Source organism: Patagioenas fasciata, chromosome 28 (assembly GCF_037038585.1).
Source record: "Patagioenas fasciata isolate bPatFas1 chromosome 28, bPatFas1.hap1, whole genome shotgun sequence".
NCBI classification, from domain to species: Eukaryota; Metazoa; Chordata; class Aves; order Columbiformes; family Columbidae; genus Patagioenas; species Patagioenas fasciata.
The window spans coordinates 5554183-5576567 of NC_092547.1; the positions used below are offsets into that span (position 1 = coordinate 5554183).

Genomic DNA, 22385 nt, shown 5'->3' on the forward strand with positions numbered 1-22385 from the left:
CTAATGAATTTCCCCTGCCAATGTCTGTTGGTCTCCTTTCCAGCCCCGGCCGCTGCTGCTGCTGCAGGACCCGCTGTGAGCGTCTCAACACAGACCAGGGCCCCAAAGCAGCGGTTTTAAAGGTATTTTTAATCCCGGCCGTGCTGATCTGCAGGTCCGGTCTCAGCGTCCCCCTCCCCACTGGTTTTACTGGGGCCCCCAGCGCTCGCCTCAACTCCCACAGAACCCCAGAGCATCAGGGGTTGAAGGGACCTGGAGAGCTCACCCAGTGCAATCCCCCATGGAGCAGGAGCACCCAGCTGAGGTTCCACAGGAACCAGGCGGGTTTGAATGTCTGCAGAGAAGGAGACTCCACAACCCCCCTGGGCAGCCTGGGCCAGGCTCTGCCACCCTCTCCAGCAGTTCCCTGTCCTTCTGGAGCTGAGGGGCCACAACTGGACACAAGATTCCAGGTGTGGTCTCCCCAGGGCAGAGCAGAGGGGCAGGAGAACCTCTCTGACCCACTGACCCCCCCTTCTAACCCACCCCAGGTCCCATTGGCTTCCTGGCCACAAGGGCCCAGTGCTGGCTCAGCCCACAGCACCCGGGATTCCCAGCTGGTCTCCCATCCAAGTGCTGACCGGGCCCGACCCTGCTTAGCTTCCCAGATGGGGCATTCTCAGGGCGCTATGGCTGTATATATTATATACACATATATATATATATATATGTTCGCCAAGTCTATCCTGATAGTATCTGAACTAAACCCTGTTTCCAAGGGCAGAGCAGAGGGGCAGGAGAACCTCTCTGACCCACTGACCCCCCCTTCTAACCCACCCCAGGTCCCATTGGCTTCCTGGCCACAAGGGCCCAGTGCTGGCTCATGGTCACCCTGCTGTCCCCAGGACCCCCAGGTCCCTTTTCACCACTCCAACAGCTCATTCCCAACTTACACTGGAACCTGGGGTTGTTCCTGCCCAGATTCAAGACTCTACACTTGCCCTTGTTCTATTTCATTACGTTTTCCCCCCAACTCCCAGCCTGTCCAGGTCTCTGATGGCAGCACAGCTTCCAGTGTCACCACTCCTCCCAGCTTGGTGTCACCAGCAAACTGGGTGACAGTCACTCTATCCCCTCATCCAAATCATTGATGAATATATTGAATAATATTGGTCCCAGCACTGCCCCCGAGGCCCTGCGCTGGATCCAGGCCTCAACCGGACTCTGCCCATTGACCACCACTCTCTGGCTCCTTCCCCCCAGCCAATTCGCAGTCCCCCTCCCTCCCTGCTCATCCAGACCGCACTCCTCAGTTTATAATTTCAAAAGCTTTTTCCCTCCCTTTTTTTTGCCTTTTGGGGTTTAATTTTGTTATATTTTTCCCATAGCGCGATGCAGCCTCCGAGAAGCAGGAGATGGGAGCCCAAACCCCCTTTGCCGCGGGCAGAACGGCGCAGCCGCCCCCTCCGCCAAGCGACGCGAGCGCCCGCACCCACTCGGACTTTCCACCAAAAGCAGGTTTTTTTTCCTCTCTTTTTATATCAACTGACGTTAAAAAATACAGACTCGTTTTACAAGAATAGCACCATTTTTGTTGGGTTTTTGTTTTCAGTACGATAGGTTCAGCGCTCCTAACGAGGGGGAAGGACGGGGCGGGAGGGGATTCGTGGTACCCGGATTCGCGAGGTCCCTTTGGCCATCGGACCCGCCGCTTACATTCCCACCTCCCCCTGACCGTAAATAGAACTAGGACAGGTCTTACGGGAAGAGAATGAATAAATAAATAAGACGGTGGTTGTTCTTTCGCAGCCCCCCCGGCCGCGGGGGACCGAGGGTCGTTGCAGCCGTTCAGTGCAGAATCGGACGAGCGGTCGGAAGGGACGCGGCGGGGGGCGTTTGGTTTTAGTTTGCCGGTATTGGGCTGGGCTTAAAAAAAGAACCGAAACAAACCCAAAAAACAACAACAGTCAAACAAACACACAAATAAACCCATTCTTTTTACAAGAAGCAGACTGGGCCGATATCCACGCCAAACTCCTGCTCGGCTCCACCAATGTCCATAGGTGCAATATCCACAATGGGCAGGCGCGAGGTCTTCTGTGACCGGTACTCGATGACTGTCTTGCCCCACTGGCCGGTGTGTTTCTGGGGAGAAAACGAGGAGAAAAAGGGCGTTTTTAGATACTCTCGAGCATCTCCGAACCAACAGCGACCACCCCGTGTTGCCCCCAACTCGTGGTCTCGCTCTTTCCTCCGCAGGCGCGCGTGGATTTACCGTGCAGCCGTCCTCCAGGACGCTGTAGGTGAACCTGCTGTTGCCCTCGGCTCGGATCTCCACGTCGTTGGAGCCCTGGATGAGGATGGCTTTCTTCAGGTTGCCCGTCTCCTCGTCCATGTAGGCGATGCTGTTCTTGCAGTGGTAAGTGACGTTCTGGGAGCCCTCGGTGGACAGCAGGCGCAGGAAGGTCATCTGGATGCTGGCGGTGTTGGGAGCCAGGTCCTCATCGCCGTAGCTAAACTGGAGGGAAGAGGCGAGGCGTTAGAACCACCTGATTTTCAGGCACGTTTTGAGGGGATTTCCATGCTTTACGCTCCTAGACGGCTGCAAAAATCAAAGCGCAAAGTTCAAGTTGCCTGGCATAGCCGGTTCGTGTAACATCCACCAAATAACCCACGGGAGGACGCGCCGACCGCCCAACCAAACCCCCACCACCCTCCCTGCTCAACCTCCCTTCCCGTTTGCGGCGGGTGGCTCCGGCCCAGGGGGACGCTTACGTGGAACCCGCCGTTGATGGTCTCTGCGAACCACACGTGCTTCTTGTCTTTGGTCTTGCTGCTCCACCAGTTCTTCTTGGGGATGCTCCTGGGGTTGGGGTAGACGCAGGTCTCGCCCGTCTCCATGTTGCAGAAAACTTTGATGGCGTCCAAAGTGCAGCCTTGGTTGGGGTCGATCCAGTAGTCTCCTGCATCGGGGAGGAGAATCGGTGTGAGAACGCGCGGTTTTGGAGGCCGGAGCAAAGAACCTCGTGGGGGTCGCCGTCCCCTTGGGGCTGAGCGGGACACGGCGCCCCAGGCTCTCACCGCTCTTCCACTCGGGGTGGCAAAGCTTGATGTCGCGGCAGGTCCTGGCCGGGTTCTTCTTGGAGCCCTCGGGGCTGCGGATGCTCTCAATCTGGTTGTTGAGGGCCTTGAGCGTGGCGTCCACCTCCACGTCGTGCTGCCGCAGCCCGCCGGCCGCCTCGTCCGCCCGCATGTACCGGATGGGGTCCGGACCCTTCTCGGGCTGGCCCAGGCCCGCGAAAGCCGACATGTCGATGCCGGTGCCGGGGGGACCGGGGGGACCGGGGGGACCTGGGTTTCCGGGAGGACCCTGCGGGAGGAAGATGATGAGGAGCGGTTGGGGGTTTATCCTGGAGAAGAGGAGGCTGAGGGGAGAGCTTCTCGCTCTCTGCAGTGATTTGTAAGGATGGTGGAGTGGGGGGGTCGGGTTCTGCCCCCAGAATGGGAGGAAACGGCCTCAAGTTGCACCAGGGGAGGTTTAGGGTGGAAATTTGGGGTGATTTGTTCCCCAAAGGGCACTGAACAGGCTGCGCAGGGCGGTGCTGGGGTCACCGTCCCTGGGGGGTGAACAGACGAGGGGCTCGGGGACGTTTTAGTGACAACAGCTGGATCAAGGGGCTTCCACCCGAAGTGGTGCCGCGGTTCTACCGCGCGTCCTCACTCACCGCGGGGCCCGGTTCGCCGCTCCGCCCGCGGGGGCCGGGGGGGCCGATGGGGCCGGGCATGCCGTTGGAACCGTCTTTGCCGGAGGGGCCGACGGGGCCGGGGGGACCCTGAAGAGAGCCCCGAAACGGGGGGTCAGCTCACAGCAGGGAGGGTGCTGGGGGGCGAGGGCGGAGGCGCCTCCTGCTCCTCTCTCATCCCCGCGGGCAGCACTTACCCTGGGACCCGAGGGACCCGCGGGCCCAGCAGCACCTTGGTCTCCAGAAGGACCCTGCGGAGGAAGCGAGGGTGGGTGGGTGCGGCACCCATGGGTGCTCAGCCCCCCCGGGGCTCAGGGCTCGTCCCCCAAGCCCAGCACTTACGGGTGGTCCGGGCAGCCCCTGCAGGCCGGTGAAGCCGCGGTGACCCTTCAGCCCTCTCTCTCCAGCCTCTCCGGTCTCGCCCTTGTCACCGCGAGGCCCTTGGGGACCCTGGCGGGGGACAAGGGGACGGGTGAGGCTCAGCCCCCAGCCATAGCACCCATGGCACCCCATGGCACCCGTGGCACCCGTGGCACCGCGGTGTCACTCACCGGCATTCCGCGAGCGCCGGCGGGGCCGGCGGGACCCATGGGACCCTGTGCGCCCTGCGGAGAGAAAAGGACCCAGGTGAACCCGCTTTCACCGCTTTTCGTTCATAACAACACCACAAACTAAACCCCGGCTCCATCCCCGCGTGGGGACTGCGCTCTGAGCACCAACTCCCTATTATTAGTCCCCTTTCTTTCACTAATTTCTTTAATCCCGGCTTGAATGCGGATAAACCCAGCAGTTTCACCTCTGCTGAAGTCCGGATTAATTAATCCACTTCTAAATGCTCTCAGCATCATGAAGTTAAAAGCGATTTAAACATTCTGCGTCACAGGGGCTCGAAAATCTCACCCGAGTGGGCGCGCTAGCGCTGAACTTAAATTTGGGGGGGGGTTATTGAAGCTTTCCAGGCAGAAGCCACCGTTTTCTGTTGAGATCAGCGGGATATCAGGTTCGTTAGCGTTGGGCTTGATGATCTTCAGGGTCCTTTCCAACCCAAATGGTTCTGTGGACTGGGCGAGTCCTCGGGAAGATGCTCAGAGGCGCTAAGGGCCCCGCTTGGCTCTCCCAATGACTCCCGGTAGCTAATTGCCCAACGCGCCGTTTCCCCCCCGCACTCACCGTCTCGCCTCTGTCTCCTTGTTTGCCGGTGGGACCCACGGGGCCGGGAGCGCCGGGGGCACCGGGAGCGCCGGGGGCACCCACGGGACCCGTCTCGCCGCGATCGCCCTGTGCCGGGACAAGGGGATAACGCTCAGAACCGCGGGGTGCTTGGCCAGGTCACGCACAGCGGGGACGAACCCACCTTCACGCCGGCCGCGCCGTCTCTGCCGGGGGGTCCGTCCGCACCAGGGTTACCCTGGGGGAAAAAGAGGGGAAGTTCAGTTTTCAAAGCCAAAAACAGGGAGAAAAGGCGCTGGTGGTCGGCAGGAGCTGGGGTGGTGGTGCTGGGGTGACCCTACCTCGCGCCCAGGTTCGCCAGCAGGACCCGTCAAGCCGGGGGGACCCACGGGGCCGGGGGGGCCGCGGTCGCCGGCAGAGCCGGGTGCTCCTTGTTTCCCAGGTTCGCCCTGAAAAAGGGGGAAAAGCCGTGAGACGAGGAGGGCGAGCAGGAGAGGTCCCAGCGCCACCCGTCCCCCAGCGAGCGCCGCGGGCTGGGGCCGCCAGACCCCTCTGCCCGGCCCCGGTGGCACCGGGGAGTCCTGGTGGCTTTGCCAACCCCACATTGGGGTCCCTGGGGTGCTCGAGCTGCACCCAAGGGTGCTGGTGCCGCCGTGACCGACTCATTGCACCCCCCAGGGCTTCTGCAGCCTGAGCTGCCGCACGGGCTCCAAAGCACCCACACGTGGGGTGCTGAGCTTGGGAAAGCCGCGTTCAGCCTCCCCATGGCTCTCGGTGGGGACGATGCCACCACGGGGGTGACAACTCACCGACGGCCCCGGCAGCCCGGGGAAGCCTCTCTCGCCGCGCTGGCCGGGCAGCCCGACGATGCCGCGCTGTCCTGCCAAGCCTTGGGGACCGGGGGGACCGTCCGGACCCTGCGGGGACACAGAGCGGGGGTTCAGAGGCGGGGGGTGGTGGCACAGCACCCAGCGACGGGGGTCCCCCGGTATCGTACCGCAGGGCCATCCTCGCCAGGTTCGCCTTTCTCGCCGGGGGGACCGGCAGGGCCTTGGAGACCGGGGTCACCGGCACGGCCCGGGGGGCCGGCGTCGCCGCGAGCGCCCTTGGGGCCGTCTTTGCCAGCGGAGCCGGGGGGGCCGGGGGGGCCCGGGTTACCCTGAGGGGGGACAAGGCACGATTAGCACAAATAGGTGGCTTTTCCGCCTTCACCACCCGCATCCCGGTGCCGCTGGGGCCTCCGGGTCGCAGCCTGGATGCTCACAGTGATCCTGGTGACCCCCCCAGTGATCCCAGTTCCCTCCCCAGTGATCCCAGTTCCCCCTGCATTGATCCCAGTTCTCCCCCACAGTGATCCCAGTTCCCCCCCATTGACCCCAGTTTTCCCTCTGCAGTGATCCCAGTTCCTCCCGCATGGATCCCAGTTCCCCCCACAGTGATCCCAGTTCCCTCCCCAGTGATCCCAGGTCTCCCCCACATTGATCCCAGTTCCCCCCGCATTGATCCCAGTTCCCCCCACAGTGATCCCAGTTCCCTCCCCAGTGATCCCAGTTCTCCCCTCATTGATCCCAGTTCCCCCCTCATTGATCCCAGTTCTCCCTCCCCAGTGATCCCAGTTCTCCCCCCATTGATCCCAGTTCCCTCCACAGTGATCCCAGTTCTCCCCCTATTGATCCCAGTTCCCCCCCACAGTGATCCCAGTTCTCCCCCTATTGATCCCAGTTCCCCCCCACATTGATCCCAGTTCTCCCCCCATTGATCCCAGTTCCCCCCACAGTGATCCCAGTTCTCCCCGCAGTGATCCCGGTTGCCCCCCAGCGATCCCAGTTCCCCCCCATTGATCCCGGTTGCCCCCAGACTCACATTAGGGCCGGGTGGTCCCACGCGGCCGGCGGCGCCGGGGAATCCGGTGGCTCCCTGGGGAGGAGAGGAGCAAAATCAGCTCAGGCGCTGCCCCCCCAGCACCCGCCCCCCAAATCCACCCCCCCATACTCACAGGGGGGCCCTGAGCACCCCGGGCTCCTTTGGGACCAGTTACACCAGTTGGACCCTGGGAAGAGGAAGGAAACGGGTTAGAAAGGTGTTTGGAGGGGGGATACAAAGTGCCTGCTCTGAATTTCCCAGGGGTGGGGACCCCTGTGGGTTCTCCCCCCATTTTGGGGGTCCCTGCTGTACCCACCTGTGGGCCGGGTGCGCCAGAGGGACCTTGGGGACCAGGAGCGCCGGCGTCGCCCTTCTGCCCGGGTTCTCCTTGCTCGCCTTTGGCACCGGGTTGCCCATCGGCGCCCTGGGGGGGGGAAGCGCCGCCGTGAGGGGGTTGAACCGATGCTGGACCCGGGGGGGGAATGGAGCCAAATACTCACCGGGGGGCCGGCAAATCCGGCGGGACCGGGGGCGCCGGGCTCACCGCGCTCGCCCTGCGGGGGACACGGGCGTTAAATTGGGGTGGGATAGGGGAGCAAGGGCAGCGATGGCGCTGCCAGCATTGGGGGGGCACAGGGGGGGTGGTGGCACTTACCGGGGCACCACGGGCACCGGCAGCACCGGATGGACCAGGGGGGCCGGATTCACCCTGGAAAAGAAAGGATGGGGAGGTTTGAGGGGGGATGGATGATTTCTGGGTGGGGAGCAGCCGAGGGGCCACCCGGGCTCTCACCTTCTCGCCATTGGGGCCAGCGGGGCCGGGGGGACCGATGGGACCCGTGAGACCCTGCGGAGGAGACACAGATGATGACAAAGCCACCGGGAGCGTCCCCCGCGTCCCCACTCCCACTGTGTCCCCTGTGTCCCCACTCCCGCTGCGTCCCCCACTCCTGCTGTGTCCCCCACGTCCCCACTCCCGCCGTGTCCCCCGTGTCCCCGCTCCCGCTGTGTCCCCCACGTCCCCACTCCCGCCGTGTCCCCCGTGTCCCCACTCCCGCAGCGTCCCCGTCCCACTTACGCGTGCGCCATCCTTGCCGGGGGCTCCCTCTGGACCCTTCTCTCCGACGTCTCCCTGGGGGGCGACACGGAGGTGGCGTGAGCCGAGCCGAGCCCTGGTGCCACTTGGGACGCCTCTGTCACCGTGTCACCCGCCACTCACCCTGTCACCCTTGGGGCCGGCGATGCCGGCGGCTCCTCTCTCACCCGGCATCCCCTGCAGTCCTGGGGGGCCCTGGGCGCCGGTGGGGCCGGCCGGGCCGGTCGCACCCTAAAACAGAGCAAAAGTTACTGGGGTGTCAAGCCCCCCAACGCACAGACCCCTCCGTGTCACGGCACCGAGCTCTGTCCCCTCGTTGTCACCCACCTTGGGTCCGTCGGTGCCCGGCGTGCCGGGGAGCCCGCGGGGACCTTGCAGCCCTTGTGCGCCGGGGGAGCCGCGTTCGCCGGGGAAGCCGCGTTCGCCCTGCGCCGGGGGGGGACGCGGCGTTAGGAACGGGCCACCAGGCCGTGGTGAGGGTGACAGCGGCCTTTGCGTGGGTGTCCCCAGGGGTGGAGGGCGGATCATCCATCCCGCACCACCTCAGAGGGACTGGGGGTGCCAGCGACCCCCTCGCGCCCCCCAGACCCCGCTGTGGGATGGGGAGAGGTGTCTGTCCCCAGCCGGGAGGACGGGTGACACTCACTCTGGGACCGACGAGACCGGGGGCACCGGCTTCTCCGGGAACACCCTGTGGTGGGAGAAGAGTTGGGGTCAATCCCAGGGGCTGCCGGGGGTCCTGACCCCCCCTTTGCAGCCGGAGGGACACGGGGAGAGGGAAAAATGGGGGCTCACCTGATCTCCGGGTTTGCCGCTCTCGCCGGGGGGACCTGGTGGCCCGGGAAGCCCCTGTGGGGGGGCAGAAGTGGCGTTAGGGACAGCGGTGGCATCGGGGACAGCAGTGGCATCAGGGACAGCAGCGGGACCCCCAGGGATGGGGGCTTGGGGTCACCTGTGTCACCCCAAAACCCCGTTCCATGTGCTCACCTGGAAACCAGAGGGACCGGGGGCTCCTTGTTCTCCCCTCTCGCCTGCAGGACCCTGTAGGGAGGATGGTGGTGAGGGACCCCAAAACCTGGGGTTCAGGACCCCAAAACCTGGGCTTTGGGACCCCAAAACCTCCTGGGGTTCAGGACCCCAAAACCTGGGGTTCGGGACCCCAAAACCTCCTGGGGTTCAGGCTTCACCCATCCTGGGAATCACAGGGGGACCCCGAAATCCCCAACACCACAGGGCCAGGGAACACTGATGCTCCATCCCCAGCAGACCCAGCGTGGCCCTTTGCCCAGATCTGGGGGGTACAACCCCTGACCCCCGTTTTGGGGGTTTTGCCCGGGGTGAACGTGGCTGTGACACTCACGGCAGGTCCGGGGGGGCCGGCAGCTCCTGTCTCACCATCCTTGCCAGGGAGACCCTATGGAGGAGAAACCCCCGGTGCTGAGCCGTGGGCACGGTGCTGCGGAGCTGCCCCCGTGCCTCAGCCTCCCCACCCGCAGGCTGCAGAAACTGTGATTTTGGGGGGGGCGAGGGAGGGGAAACAACTCACCCGCAGCCCGGGGGCACCGGGGAGCCCCTTCTCTCCGGCTTTGCCAGGCTCGCCCTATTGAGAGCAAAGAGGTGAGGGCGAGGGGCTCCGCACCCCAGCCCCACAGAGAGGTGAGGGTGAGGGGCTCCGCACCCCAGCCCCACAGAGAGGTGATGGTGAGGGGCTCCGCACCCCAGCCCCACAGAGAGGTGAGGGTGAGGGGCTCCGCACCCCAGCCCCACAGAGAGGTGATGGTGAGGGGCTCCGCACCCCAGCCCCACAGAGGTGATGGTGAGGGGCTCCGCACCCCAGCCCCATAGAGAGGTGATGGTGAGGGGCTCCGCACCCCAGCCCCACAGAGGTGATGGTGAGGGGCTCCGCACCCCAGCCCCATAGAGAGGTGATGGTGAGGGGCTCCGCACCCCAGCCCCACAGAGGTGATGGTGAGGGGCTCCGCACCCCAGCCCCACAGAGGTGATGGTGAGGGGCTCCGCACCCCAGCCCCACAAGAGGTGATGGTGAGGGGCTCCGCACCCCAGCCCCACAGAGGTGATGGTGAGGGGCTCCGCACCCCAGCCCCACAGAGGTGACGGTGAGGGGCTCCGCACCCCAGCCCCACAGAGGTGATGGTGAGAGAGGCTCCGCACCCCAGCCCCGATTTGGGTCAAAATCAGTCAAATACTCACGTTAGCGCCTTTGGGACCAGGGAAACCCATCACGCCGGGCTGGCCGCGAGCGCCCTGCGGGCCGGGGGGGCCGGGGCGCCCGTCCTCGCCGGGAGCGCCCTGAGGGAGCGGGGGTGTCAGTCGTGTGTCCCCAGCGCTGGGTGTCCCCAAAACCGACCCCCTGCGCGGTGTCACTTACGGTTGGGCCGACTTTGCCTTGGGGACCCGCGTCGCCGGGGCGGCCGGTGAGACCCTGCGGGGAGGGGAGGAATTGGGGGGTGTGGGGGACGGTCCCCAAGGTGGGGGACACCGAGCACCCCCCCCAGGGGGCTGCTGGACCCCAGGAGCATGGTGGCTGACCCCAAATTCTCCTTTAATCACCCCAAAGAGCATCTTAACCCCAAAGGGCATTTTTGCTGCCCCCAAATGCATCTTAATTAGCAAAGAATATCTTAACTAACCCCAAAGAGCACCTTAATTAGCACCAAGAGGCATCTTTGCTAACACCAAATTGCATGCTAACTAATCCCAAAGACCATCTTAATTAGCACCAACGAGCGACTGAACCAACCCCAAAGAGCATCTTCATGCCAAAGAGCATCGTGGCCAACCCCAAAAGTGCGTTAACCAGCCCCAAAAGCACCTCAGTGACCCCAAAAGTGCGTTAACCAGCCCCAAAAGCACCTCAGTGACCCCAAAAGTGCGTTAACCAGCCCCAAAAGCGCCTCAGTGCCCCCAAAAGTGCGTTAACCAGCCCCAAGAGCACCTTAGTGACCCCAAAAGTGCGTTAACCAGCCCCAAGAGCACCTTAGTGACCCCAAAAGTGCGTTAACCAGCCCCAAAAGCGCCTCAGTGACCCCAAAAGTGCGTTAACCAGCCCCAAAAGCGCCTCAGTGACCCCAAATTGCGTTAACCAACCCCAAGAGCATCTTAACCCCAAAAGCATATGATCAACCCCAAAAGCACCGTAACAGACCCCAAGGTGCCTCCTCGCTGACCCCAGCGGGTCCCACCACGTGTCCCGCCCTGTCTGACCCCCCCAGTGTGTTGGGGACCCCCAGCCCCCCAAAGTCTCACCCTGGCTCCGGGCAGGCCGGGCTCTCCGGGGCGCCCGGGGTCGCCGGTGGCTCCTTTGGGACCCGCCAGCCCGGCGGGGCCGCGCTCGCCCGGAGCACCCTGTGCGGGGCGGGAGGGGGGACGGGGGGTGAGTTTGGGGGTTCAGGGGGGTGCTCACCCCCTCCGGGACCCCCCGCCCATCACCCCGTTGTCCCACCTTGGGTCCAGCCAGCCCGTCCTGGCCGGGGAAGCCGCGGTTGCCAGGGGCACCCTACGGAGGAAGAGGAGATGGAGTGAATTGGAATGGGGGGGATGGTTTTTGGGGTGCAGCACCTTGCTGGGGGGGTCACACACCCTCTCTCCGGGTGGCCCCACGGGGCCGGCAGCACCCGGTTCACCGCGGGCTCCTCTCTTGCCTTCCTCGCCAGCGGGTCCGGGGGCACCTTGGGGTCCCGCGGGTCCCTGTGGAGGAAAAGGGGGTCACCGGGGGGGGGGGGGGGGGGGCTTCCTGTGCCCCTCCCAGCCCCCCATAACCCCCGGGCCTCGGGGGTGCCGGCCGGGACCCCACGTGTGGCGCCGGCGCCGGGGCTGGGGGGGCGCCGCGGCGGGGTCGGCCCGGCGCATTGAGGCTGGTTAATGAGGCGAGGGGGGAATGTGGGCGCGGGGGGGACACGCGAACACAGCGGCCATTGTTCCGCGCCGGGGGGACGCTGCCCCTCGAGGGGCCTCGTTAGGGGAAGAGGTTCGTTAGACGCCGGCCAGGCGGGAGCGAGGGGCCGCGGGGACCCCCGGCTGGGGACGGGCCCCCCCACACTCACCGTCTCGCCCTTCGGGCCCTGTTCGCCCTTGAAGCCGGCGATGCCGGGTTCTCCCTGCGGACAGAGGGGACGGGGGGGACGTGGCCGTGGTGGCCCCACGCTGGCCCTGTCCCCAGGCGCCTCTCCAGGCTGTGGCCCCAGCCCTGTGGCCGTGATTGTCCCCACCCCGTCCCCAACCCTGTCACCAGCCCAGCCTTGTCTTCACCTTCACTCACATCTACATCCCTGTCCCCTCGTGTCCCCATCCCTGTCCCCACCCCTGTCCCCATGCCCATTCTTATCCCCATCTCTGTCCCTGTCCCCATCCCTGTATCCTTGTCCCCATCCCTGTATCTTTGTCCCCATCCCTGTCCCCATCTCTGTCCCTGTCCCCATCCCTGTATCCTTGTCCCCATCCCTGTATCCTTGTCCCCATCCCTGTCCCCATCCCTATCCCTGTCCCCCACTCCTGTCCTCATTCCTCACCCCACCCTCAGCCCTATCCTTGTCCCCAAGTTTGTCCCCATTGTCATCCTTGTCCTCATTGTCATCCCTGTCCCCATTGTCATCCTTGGTCCCCATCTCTTTCCTCATCCTCACCTCCATCTGTGTCCTCTTACCTGTCCCTGTCCCCAACCCCATGTCTGTCCCCATCCCACCCATCTCCTCCCCACCCTGTCACTGTCCCCATCCCACCCATCTCCTCCCCACCCTGTCACTGTCCCCATCCCACCCATCTCATCCCCACCCTGTCACTGTCCCCATTCCCGATGGCCCCTTTGGGGACCAGGTGACCTGGGAATCACCCAAGAGCAACCAAGTGGGGAACCCGCCAAGATTTGGGGGTTGTGGGCGTGGTCTGTGGCAGAATGGGCGGAGCATGTGACAGAGCAGGCGGGGCAGTTGTGAGTGGGCGGGGCCAGGTGTGAGTGGGCGGGGCCAGGGCCCTGGTCCCCATCTCAGGGGTCTCGGGGGTCTCTTACCGTCTGTCCCTTGGGTCCCAGTGGGCCGGTGGCTCCCTGGGGTCCGGGGGGCCCGCGGGGGCCGGGGAAGCCTGGAGCGCCAGCGATTCCGGGGGCACCCTGCGGGAACGGCCATCGTCACAGCCCCGTGTCCCCCGATGTCCCCGGTGTCCTCCCGCCTCCCTCAGCAGTGTCCCCCGCGTCCCACATCTGCCAGTGGCCTCCCGTCCCCAAATATCTCGTGTGTGTCCCCAGTGTCCCCCCAGCATCCCCCCAGTGTCCCACATGCATCCTCCACTCCCCAACGTCCCCAGTGTCCCCCAGCATCCCCCCAGTGTCCCCCAGGGTCCCCCATGCATCCTCCACTCCCCAGCATCCCCAGTGTCCCCACAGCATCCCCCCAGTGTCCCCACACCCCTCAGTGTCCCCCTGTCCCACATGCAGCCCCTAGTGCCCCCCAGCATCCCCCCAGTGTCCCACGTGCATCCTCCACTCCCCAGCATCCCCAGTGTCCCCACAGCATCCCACCAGTGTCCCCACAGCATCCCCCCAGTGTCCCCACACCCCTCAGTGTCCCCCTGTCCCACATGCAGCCCCTAGTGCCCCCCAGCATCCCCCCAGTGTCCCACGTGCATCCTCCACTCCCCAGCATCCCCAGTGTCCCCACAGCATCCCACCAGTGTCCCCATGTCCCACATGCAGCCCCTAGTGCCCCCCAACATCCCCAGTGTCCCCCAGCATCCCCATGTCCCCATGTCCCCCAGTGTCCCTGTGTCCCCAGCACCTTTCCACATCCCCATGTCCCCCAGTGTCCCCACATCCCCCAGCATCCCATGTCCCCCAGCATCCTCCCACATCCTCGTGTCCTCCATGACCCCCAGTGTCCCCACATCTCCCGCTCAGGACCAGACCCCTCCCCAGCCCCCCAGGGCCTCAGGACACCCGTCCCCGTCCCCGTCCCCGTCCCCAGCCGTACTCACCGCCGATCCCTTTGCGCCGGGGATGCCGTCGGTCCCTGGGTTACCCTAAAGCAGCCACCGCTGAGTTTGGCTCTGCCCCCGAGCCTCAGTTTCCTCAAGCAGAGCACGACCCCTTCCCCCCACCCCTCGCAGGATCGGCCCCTTCCCCGTGGCTCCCGGGCCAGGGGACACGTGGGGACAAACCACTGCGGGGGGGACACGGCGGGTGGCGGCACTTACGGGGGCACCGGCGGGGCCAGGAGAGCCGGGGGTGCCGGATTCACCACGGGGTCCCTGGGCACCCTCGGGACCGCGAGCTCCGGTGGGACCCGCTTCACCCTGGGGGAGCAACAACGGGGTGAGGGGGGGCAGCCAGAGCCGTGCCTCAGTTTCCCCCGCCGGGAGCAGCCCCGTCCCCTTTACCTTTGAGCCGGGGGCACCGGGGAAACCGGGGGCTCCGGCCGGGCCAACGGGTCCCTGGGGGGGCGAGAAGAGCGTGAGGGCCTCCCCAGGGTTTTGGGGGGTCCCTGCTGTCCCCCATAGGGTGACACGGGGTCCAAGCAGCCCAGGAAGGGGACAAGCGGCTCTTTACTCACGGGGGGTCCAGCGGGGCCGGGGAGGCCATCGTTGCCACGAGCGCCCTGGGGACACACAGGAGTCATGGGGGGGGACAAGGGACCCTCTCCCCTGCCGCCATGGTGCCACCGGGGTGTCACCGGGGTGCCACCAAGACCCAGGTGGCGTCACACTCACCGCAGCGCCGGAGGGACCGGGACGTCCTCGCTCTCCGGGCAGCCCGCGGGGACCCTGTGGGGACACGGGGACAGGTCAGTCTGTGCTGCCCAGCCGGGGCTGGGGGGTGGGCAACAGCCCCCCCGTGCCTCAGTTTCCCCCTCCCAGCCCACACTCACCATGGGGCCGGGGGAGCCGTTCTCGCCGGGGGAGCCGGATTCACCCTGGGGGGGGGAGAGAGATGGATGTCATGGGGACAGTCACCCCCAGCCGTGACACCGTGGGGACAGTCACCCCCCCAGCCGTGACACCGTGGGGACAGTCACCCCCAGTTGTGACACCGTGGGGACAATCGCCCCCCAGCCTTGACACCGTGGGGACAGTCGCCCCCCAGCCATGACACCGTGGGGACAGTCACCCCCAGCCGTGACACTGTGGGGACAGTCGCCCCCCAGTTGTGACACCGTGGGGACAGTCGCCCCCCACTTACCTTGGCTCCAGGAGCCCCTGCCTCTCCCTTGGCACCGTCCAAGCCGGGGTAGCCCTGGGGACATCGAGATGGGGGTGTCACCCTCTGTGTCACCAGGCCATGGGGACACTGGGGGTGCATTGTGGGGGGACACTTACCCGGTGGCCTTTCACTCCAGGGAGACCGGGTGTCCCAGGGAAGCCACGCGCACCCTGCGAGGGGGGACAGCTGGTTGGGGACAAAGGAGGGACACGGAGGGGACAATCCCGGGGGGGGCGGATCCAGCTTTACCTGGGGGCCGGGGGCGCCGCGCTCGCCGGGTTTGCCGGGTTTGCCGGTCTCGCCCTGTGGGGAAATGAGTTGGGGGGGGATAATGTCACCCTTTGGCTTGTGGCCGGGGGGGCCCTGCGGCAGCGAGCGCCCGTTCTCGGTGGGGTTTGCCGGGGCACTCACGTCGTCACCGGGTTTCCCAGGGGGTCCTGGTGGCCCTCGGGGACCCATCGGACCCTAAAGAGGACAAGAGGCGGTGGTGAGGGGGGGCTGGGGGTGGCGTGTCCCCAAGGCGGGGGGGGCACAGCGGGGTCACTCACAGCAGCGCCGGGCTCGCCGGGTTCGCCGGGGTTGCCTTGAAATCCTTGGGGACCCTGGAAGGGACACGGTGACATCAGCGGTGGGGGGGGGTGGACACCCAGAGACCCCCCCAAGCCTGGTGGGGGGGGCGGTACTTACAGGAGCGCCAGAGGGTCCGGGGGGGCCGCGGGGTCCCATGGGGCCCTGTGGACAGAGACGAGTGTCACGAGGAGCGGGGGGACCCCCAAAACGGGGACGGTCCCCAGTGTTGGTGACGTGGGGTGGGGGGGTGGGGGGGCACCCTTACCATGGGTCCCTGCATGACGCCCATCTGTGCGCCTCCGGCCTTCTCATCGAAGCCGCCCGCCATCTGCGCCGCGAAGTTCTGCGGGGGGGGGGGACTGAGTGCGCCAACCACCCCCAAAACCTCCTCGTTTCACCCCAAAAATATCCCTGTGCTACTCACCCCACCCAGGCCGGGGGGGCCGGGAGGGCCGGGAGGGCCGGGGGGGCCGGGATTTCCAGGGGTGCCGGGTTCTCCATCCCTTCCACGGGGGCCGGGAGCACCCTAAGGGGGGGGATTAAAATGGGGGGGTCACCCATGCGGTGAGCGCGTGGTGCAGCGGGTGCCGGGGGGGATTTTCCCCCCGGGGGGGGGCGCCCTCACCTTCTCCCCCTTCTCGCCGCGGTCGCCTCGTTGTCCTTGCTCGCCCGCCGGTCCCTGGAGGGAAGGGGGGGGGGGTCAGCTCCCCAAATCCCACCCCCCCACACAAATATGCCAACAATTTCCCCGGAGAAACGCGCTCCCACCTGCGGTCCCGGCGGCCCTCGGGGTCCTACGACCTGCGGGGGGGGGACACGAGGGTGGGGTGAGATGGGTTATAGAGACACACCCCCCCCGCCCAGAACAACCCCCCATTCCATTTTGGGGGTGTCCCCCCCCAATCTGTGGCACTTACATCTTTGATGTCACCAGGTTCGCCCTTCTGTCCCTGTGAGACAGAACACGGGGTGAGCCAAGGGGGGGCACCCCAGACCCCCCCAGATTTATTCCCACCCCCCCTAGACCCCCCCAGATTTATTCCCACCCCCCCAGGGTAACAACCCCCCCAAGAAGTGACAACCCCCCCCCATAAAGTGACAAACCCCCACCAGGAGGTGACAACCCAGAGCACCTCGCCCTATGCAGATGCCCAAGGCCTTGAACCCCCCCATGCCATATTTTGGGGGAAAACCCCACGAATTTGGGACTGGGGGGGCCTTACCTTGGGGCCAGGTTGCCCTGTTGGAACAAACCAAAGAGATAGAAATTAGAGGGGGGGACGGGCTGGGTGGGGGGGGAACATTCACACACACACCCGGGGTCGTGATGCTCCTGGGGGGCTGTGGGGCCAAACTGGGGGGGCACAGGAGCGCGGGGGCTCCCCCAAAGCAGGGTGGGGGGGCAAAGCGGCGCTCAGCGGCTTGGGGGGGGGGGCTCAACCCTTCACCCCCCTCCTGGGCGGGGGGGGGGGGCAGGAAAAGGGTTAAAAAAAGGCAACTTTGGGGGGTTGGGGAACTGGGGTCACGGGGAGGGGGGACGGTGTCATTTTTCCATCATTCCAAGTGAATTATCACAGTTTTGGGGGGGGTTGAACATCATGGGGTAGGGGGGGTGTCCACGACCCCCCCTCATCCCTCAACCCATGCAAAAAACCCCAAAACTTTGGCTTTGAAGCCATTTGGGGGTTGAAAAGATTTGTGATGGTTTCAAACCAATTCTTGTCCAACTTGGGATGATTTGGGAGTGGGGGGGGGGCTCAAGTTGCCTTTTCCCTGCGGGGAGGTGGGGGGGGGGGTCCCCATGGATGTTCCCCCCCCATCCATGGGCGCGGGGGTACCCGGGGGTACCGCGGGGCGGACCGGGGGGGCGCTGGGCGGGGCAGACGGGGCAGCACTCTCCGAACGGGATCTCGGGGCTGGGGCAGTCCCGCAGCTCCTCGCACACGATCTCGTCGCACAGCACGGTCCCCGTGTCGCACACGCAGATCTGGCACGGCTCCGGCTTCCACACGTCCTTGTCGCGATAGCGCTGCCCGTCCTGCAGGCAGCTGCCCGCCTCGGCTGGGGAGACAGCATGGGGGGGGGGGGGGGGCCGGGGGGGTGAGTATCGCGATAGCGCGGTGGGAAATGCGGCTGCCGGGAGGATAAAGGGGTGGGGGGGGGGGTTATCGCGATAGCGCGGTGGGAAATGCGGCTGCCGGGAGGATAAAGGGGTAGGGAGGGGGGGTATCGCGATAGCGCGGTGGGAAATGCGGCTGCCGGGAGGATAAAGGGGCGGGGAGGGGGGGATAAAGGGGCGGGGAGGGGGGGGGGTATCGCGATAGCGCGGTGGGAAATGAGGCTGCCGGGAGGAAAGGGAGGGGGTGATTATCGGGATAGTGAGGTGGGAAATGCGACTGCCGGGAGGATAAAGGGGTGGGGAGGAGGGGATATCGCGATAGTGCGATGGGAAATGAGGCTGCCGGAAGGGTAAAGGGGCAGGGAGGGGGTGATTATCGGGATAGTGCGGTGGGAAATGCAACTACCGGGAGGAAAGGGGGGGTGAGTATCGCGATAGCGCGGTGGGAAATGCAACTACCGGGAGGAAAGGGGGGGTGAGTATCGCGATAGCGCGGTGGGAAATGCGGCTGCCGGGAGGAAAAGAGGCTGTGGGAGGTGATTGTCGCGACAGCGTGGTTGGCTGTGCTGTAGGGAGGAGGACCGGGGGGAGGTGGGTGTCGCGATAGCGCGGTGGGAAATGCGGCTGCCGGGAGAAAAGGGGGCGGGGTGAGTATCGCGATAGCGCTGCCCGTGGTTGCCTGTGCTGTAGGGAGACGGGAGGGAAGGAGGGCCGGGGGGGTGAGTATCGCGACAGCGCTGCCCGTGGTTGCCTGTGCTGTAGGGAGCAGGGGATGGGGAGGGTCGGGGGGAGGTGGGTATCGCGATAGCGCGGCGGGAAAAGAGGCTGCGGGAGGTGATTATCGCGACAGCACCGCCCGTGCCTGCCTCTGGGGGGGGGTCGGTGATAAGCGGCAGCAAGGGGGGGGCCGGGGGGAGGTGACTATCGCGATAGCGCTGCCCGAAAAGCAGCTGCCGGGAGCCGGGGGGGCGGGGCTATCGCGATAGCGCTGCCTGTGCTGCTTTGGCTGCGGGGGGGGTGGGAGTGGTGGCACTGGGGGCCATCACGGGGGTGTCCCCCCCTGCCCCCTCTCCTGGGGACACTCAGCGTGTCCTCGCAGCCCCTGCAGCTCCGCTGGGACATGGGCGGTGTCCCCAGTGTCCCCAAGGTCTTGGGGGGGGGTTGGTGACCCCAGGGTGTACCTCAGGTCCCCAAGAGGTGCCCCAGGTGTCCCCAGGGTCTCCATGATCCCCAAGAGGTACCTCAGTGTCCCCAAGAGGTGCCCCAGGGTCCCCCGGTGTCCCCAGGGTGCACCTCCCTGTCCCCAGGAGGTGCCCCAGGTGTCCCCAGGTATCCCCAGGGTCCCCAAGAGGTACCTCCCTGTCCCCAGGAGGTGCCCCAGGTGTCCCCAGGGTGCATCTCCATGTCCCCAGGAGGTGCTCCAGGTGTCCCCAGGTGTCCCCAGGGTCCCCAAGAGATACCTCTGTGTCCCCAGGAGGTGCCCCAGGGTCCCCAGGTGTCCCCAGGGTGCACCTCAGTGTCCCCAGGAGGTGGCCCAGGGTGGCCAGGAGGTGGCCCAGGGTCCCCAGCAGTGCCCAGGTGTCCCCAGGGTCCCCAGGTGTGCTCCTGGTGTCCCCAAGGGCCCTTGGGGTGTTCCCTGATGTCCCCAGGCTGTCCCCCAGTGTCCCTGCTGTGCCCCCAGCTCAGCTCCTACCCCCCAGGCTATCCCCTGCTGTCCCCTGCTGTCCCCGTGCTGCACCCCACTGTCCCATCTGTACCCCACGGTCCTAACGCTATGTGTGTGTCCCCCCCATCCCAGGCTGTCCCCCAGTGTCCCACACTGTCCCCATCCACCCCAGGTTGTCCCCCCACTATCGTTAAACTTTCCCCACTCATCCCACACTGTCCCCTCTCTATCTCACGCTGTCCCACTCTGTCCCCATTGTCCCCCACTCTCCTGTGCAGTCCCTCAGTGTCCCACGCTGTCCCTCAGTGTCCCACATTGTCCCCCTCTGTCTCAGGCTGTCCCCCCACTACCCTTAAACTTTCCCCACTCACCCCACGCTGTCCCCCTCTATCCCACACTGTCCCCCATGTCCCCACGCTGTCCCCTGTGTCCCACACTGTCTCCCGTGTCCCCATGCTGTCCCACATGCCCCCACACTGCCCACGCTGTCCCCCGTGTCCCCTACACTGTCCCCTGTGTCCCCCACACTGTCCCACTCTGTGCCACGCTGTCCCCCCATGTCCCACACTGTCCCCCGTGTCCCACACCTGTGTCCCACACCTGTGTCCCACACCTGTGTCCTACACTGTCCCCCGTGTCCCCACACTGTCCCCCATGTCCCACACACTGTCCCACTCTGTGCCACGCTGTCCCCCCGTGTCTCTCCGTGTCCCCCACGCTGTCCCCCCGTGTCCCACGCTGTCCCTCCGTGTCCCACACTGTCCCCACACTGTCCCAACGCTGTCCCCCAGTATTCCACACTGTTCCCACGTGTCCCACGCTGTCCCCCCCATGTCCCACGCTGTCCCCACGCTGTCCCCCAGTGTCCCCACGCTGTCCCCCCGTGTCCCACGCTGTCCCCATGCTGTCCCCCAGTATTCCACGCTGTCCCCTGTGTCCCACACTGTCCCCACGGTGTCCCCTGTGTCCCACACTGTCCCCCTGTGTCCCCACGCTGTTCCCCCGTGTCCCATGCTGTCCCCACTCTGTCCCCCAGTGTCCCCACGCTGTTCCCCCATGTCCCACACTGTCCCACGCTGTCCCCCGTGTCCCACACTGTCCCACGCTGTCCCCCAGTATTCCACACTGTCCCACACTGTCCCACGCTGTCCCCCGTGTCCCACACTGTCCCACGCTGTCCCCCACTGTCCCCCGTGTCCCACACTGTCCCACGCTGTCCCCCACTGTCCCCCGTGTCCCACACTGTCCCACGCTGTCCCCCACTGTCCCCCGTGTCCCACACTGTCCCACGCTGTCCCCCACTGTCCCCCGTGTCCCACACTGTCCCACGCTGTCCCCCACTGTCCCCCCGCGTCCCCCGCTCCCCGTTCCCGCCCGGCCCGCAGCTCCGTTCGCGGCTCCGCGCCGGGTGCGTGTCCCGGTACTCACGGAGGTCCCGGTCCTGCGCGGCCGCCCCCAGGATGAGCAGCGCGGCGAGCGCGATGCGGAGCGGGCGGCCCATGGCGAGGAGCCCCTCACCGTGCGGCGGGCCCGGCAGTGCCCGCGCCGCCCCGCCGCCGCGTATATGTCCCCCCCGGCCCCCCGGGCCTGTAACCCGAGCCGGGCCGCCCCCCCCGCACCCCGGCCCTCCCCCGGGCACGCACCGGCGGGGAGGGAGCGACGGGGGAGGGCGGGCGGGGGGACGGGGATGTGCGGACCCCCCCCCACACCGCCCCGGGACGGCCCCCAGAGGGGGATGGGGAGGTCGGGGTGATAACGGGGGTGAGACCCCCCCCGGCATCACAGCCTGGGGGGCCTGGGAAGATTGGGACACCCCCATCACATCCTGGGAAGGATGAGACCCCCCCCCCATCTCATGCTGGGGGTCTCAAGAAGATTGAGAGCCCCCCATCACATCCCAGGGGTTCCAGGGAGTGAGGGCCCCCCCATTTCATCCAGGGGTTCCTGGGAAGAATGAGACCCCCCCAGTCACATCCTGGGGGTGTCAAGAAGATTGAAGCCCCCCCCCATCACATCCCAGGGGTTCCAGGGAGTGAGGGCCCCCCCATTTCATCCAGGGGGTCCTGGGAAGAATGAGACCCCCCCCATCACATCCCAGGGGTTCCAGGGAGTGAGGGCCCCCCCATTTCATCCAGGGGGTCCTGAGAAGAATGAGACCCCCCCCAGTCACATCCTGGGGGTCTCAAGAAGATTGACCCCCCCATCACATCCTGGGAAGGATGAGACTCCTCCATCACATCCCAGGGGTCCTGGGGTGTGAGGACCCCCCCCATATCCATCCAGGGGGTCCTGGGAAGGATGAGACCCCCCCATCACATCCTGGGAAGAATGAGACCACCCCCCCATCACACCCTGGGGTCCTGGGAAGATTGAGACCCCCCCCCAAATTCATCCTATCCCTGGGGACCTGGGGGACCCCAAGGTAGGGGGAACACAGCGGGGGCTTTGCAGTGGGGTTTTTTGGGGGGGGTCACACATTTCCAGCCCAGGGCCGAGCTCCAAAGTGGGGGGCTTGGCCCCCCCCCCACGTGCGCGCCCCGGGGGGGACACCTGGGCCACCCCCAACGGGGAGGGTGCTGGGGGCAGGCGGGGGATGGTGGGGACCTGCCCCTGCCTTTCAAAGGGGTTTGGGGGCCCCCCCACAGCCCCAGGCAGCTGAGCCCAGGCTCTGCCGGACCCCCCGGCACTGGAAAGGGGGGGTCCCCAAAAAAAGGGTCCCCAAAAAGGGGTCCCCATCCACCTCCCTTCCATCCATCACTCACAAATATCCCCGTGAAAATATATGGAATGTATTGGGGGGGGGGGGGGGTGACGTTGGGGTTCACAAATCTGGGGGTCGATGGTTTTTGGGGGGGGGGGGGGGCTCCATCCTTCTGTCGGCTGCTGGGGGGGGGAACAGGGGGTGGTGGGTGCACCTGGTTGGGAAGGGGTGGGATGGGGAAGGATGGAGCTGGGGAGGGACAGGGACGGAC

The 22385-nt window shown here is 65.9% G+C and overlaps 1 protein-coding gene across 2 annotated transcripts; it reads right to left on the reverse strand.

Moving 5' to 3' along the window:
• Positions 1–1548: 1548 nt before the first annotated feature.
• COL2A1 (collagen type II alpha 1 chain) lies at positions 1549–20986 on the reverse strand. 2 transcript variants are annotated; one of them, XM_071800015.1, is made up of 54 exons: positions 20842–20986; positions 17489–17689; positions 16852–16868; positions 16546–16578; positions 16397–16429; positions 16254–16307; positions 16053–16154; positions 15894–15971; positions 15746–15790; positions 15607–15660; positions 15470–15523; positions 15308–15361; positions 15175–15228; positions 15038–15091; positions 14727–14771; positions 14569–14622; positions 14412–14456; positions 14239–14292; positions 14056–14154; positions 13837–13881; positions 12878–12976; positions 11916–11969; positions 11452–11559; positions 11315–11368; positions 11119–11217; positions 10241–10294; positions 10063–10161; positions 9398–9451; positions 9212–9265; positions 8839–8892; positions 8647–8700; positions 8498–8542; positions 8179–8277; positions 7975–8082; positions 7834–7887; positions 7549–7602; positions 7411–7464; positions 7256–7309; positions 7072–7179; positions 6889–6942; positions 6756–6809; positions 5890–6051; positions 5702–5809; positions 5234–5341; positions 5077–5130; positions 4893–5000; positions 4274–4327; positions 4065–4172; positions 3920–3973; positions 3705–3812; positions 3061–3349; positions 2755–2942; positions 2255–2497; positions 1549–2124 (listed from the first exon to the last, which is right to left on the reverse strand). In XM_071800015.1, exons 1-54 carry the CDS (start codon positions 20912–20914, stop codon positions 1978–1980), a joined length of 4446 nt encoding a protein of 1481 aa, XP_071656116.1. In that variant the 5' UTR covers positions 20915–20986; the 3' UTR covers positions 1549–1977. The 2 variants fall into 2 exon arrangements, with proteins under 2 accessions (XP_071656116.1, XP_071656117.1); XM_071800016.1 differs by lacking the exon at positions 17489–17689 and having other exon boundaries at positions 20842–20970.
• Between the last annotated feature and the right edge of the window lie 1399 nt (positions 20987–22385).

Excerpts from the sequence above, each read along its gene's own strand:
- COL2A1 (XM_071800015.1), bottom strand. The coding sequence starts at position 20,914 with ATGGGCCGCCCGCTCCGCATCGCGCTCGCCGCGCTGCTCATCCTGGGG. Across the intron at positions 17,690-20,841 it reads CGCGCAGGACCGGGACCTCC|CCGAGGCGGGCAGCTGCCTG; the intron begins GTGAGTACCGGG and ends CTGTCTCCCCAG. Across the intron at positions 14,155-14,238 it reads CCGGTGCCCCCGGCTCAAAG|GGTGAAGCGGGTCCCACCGG; the intron begins GTAAAGGGGACG and ends TTGCTCCCCCAG.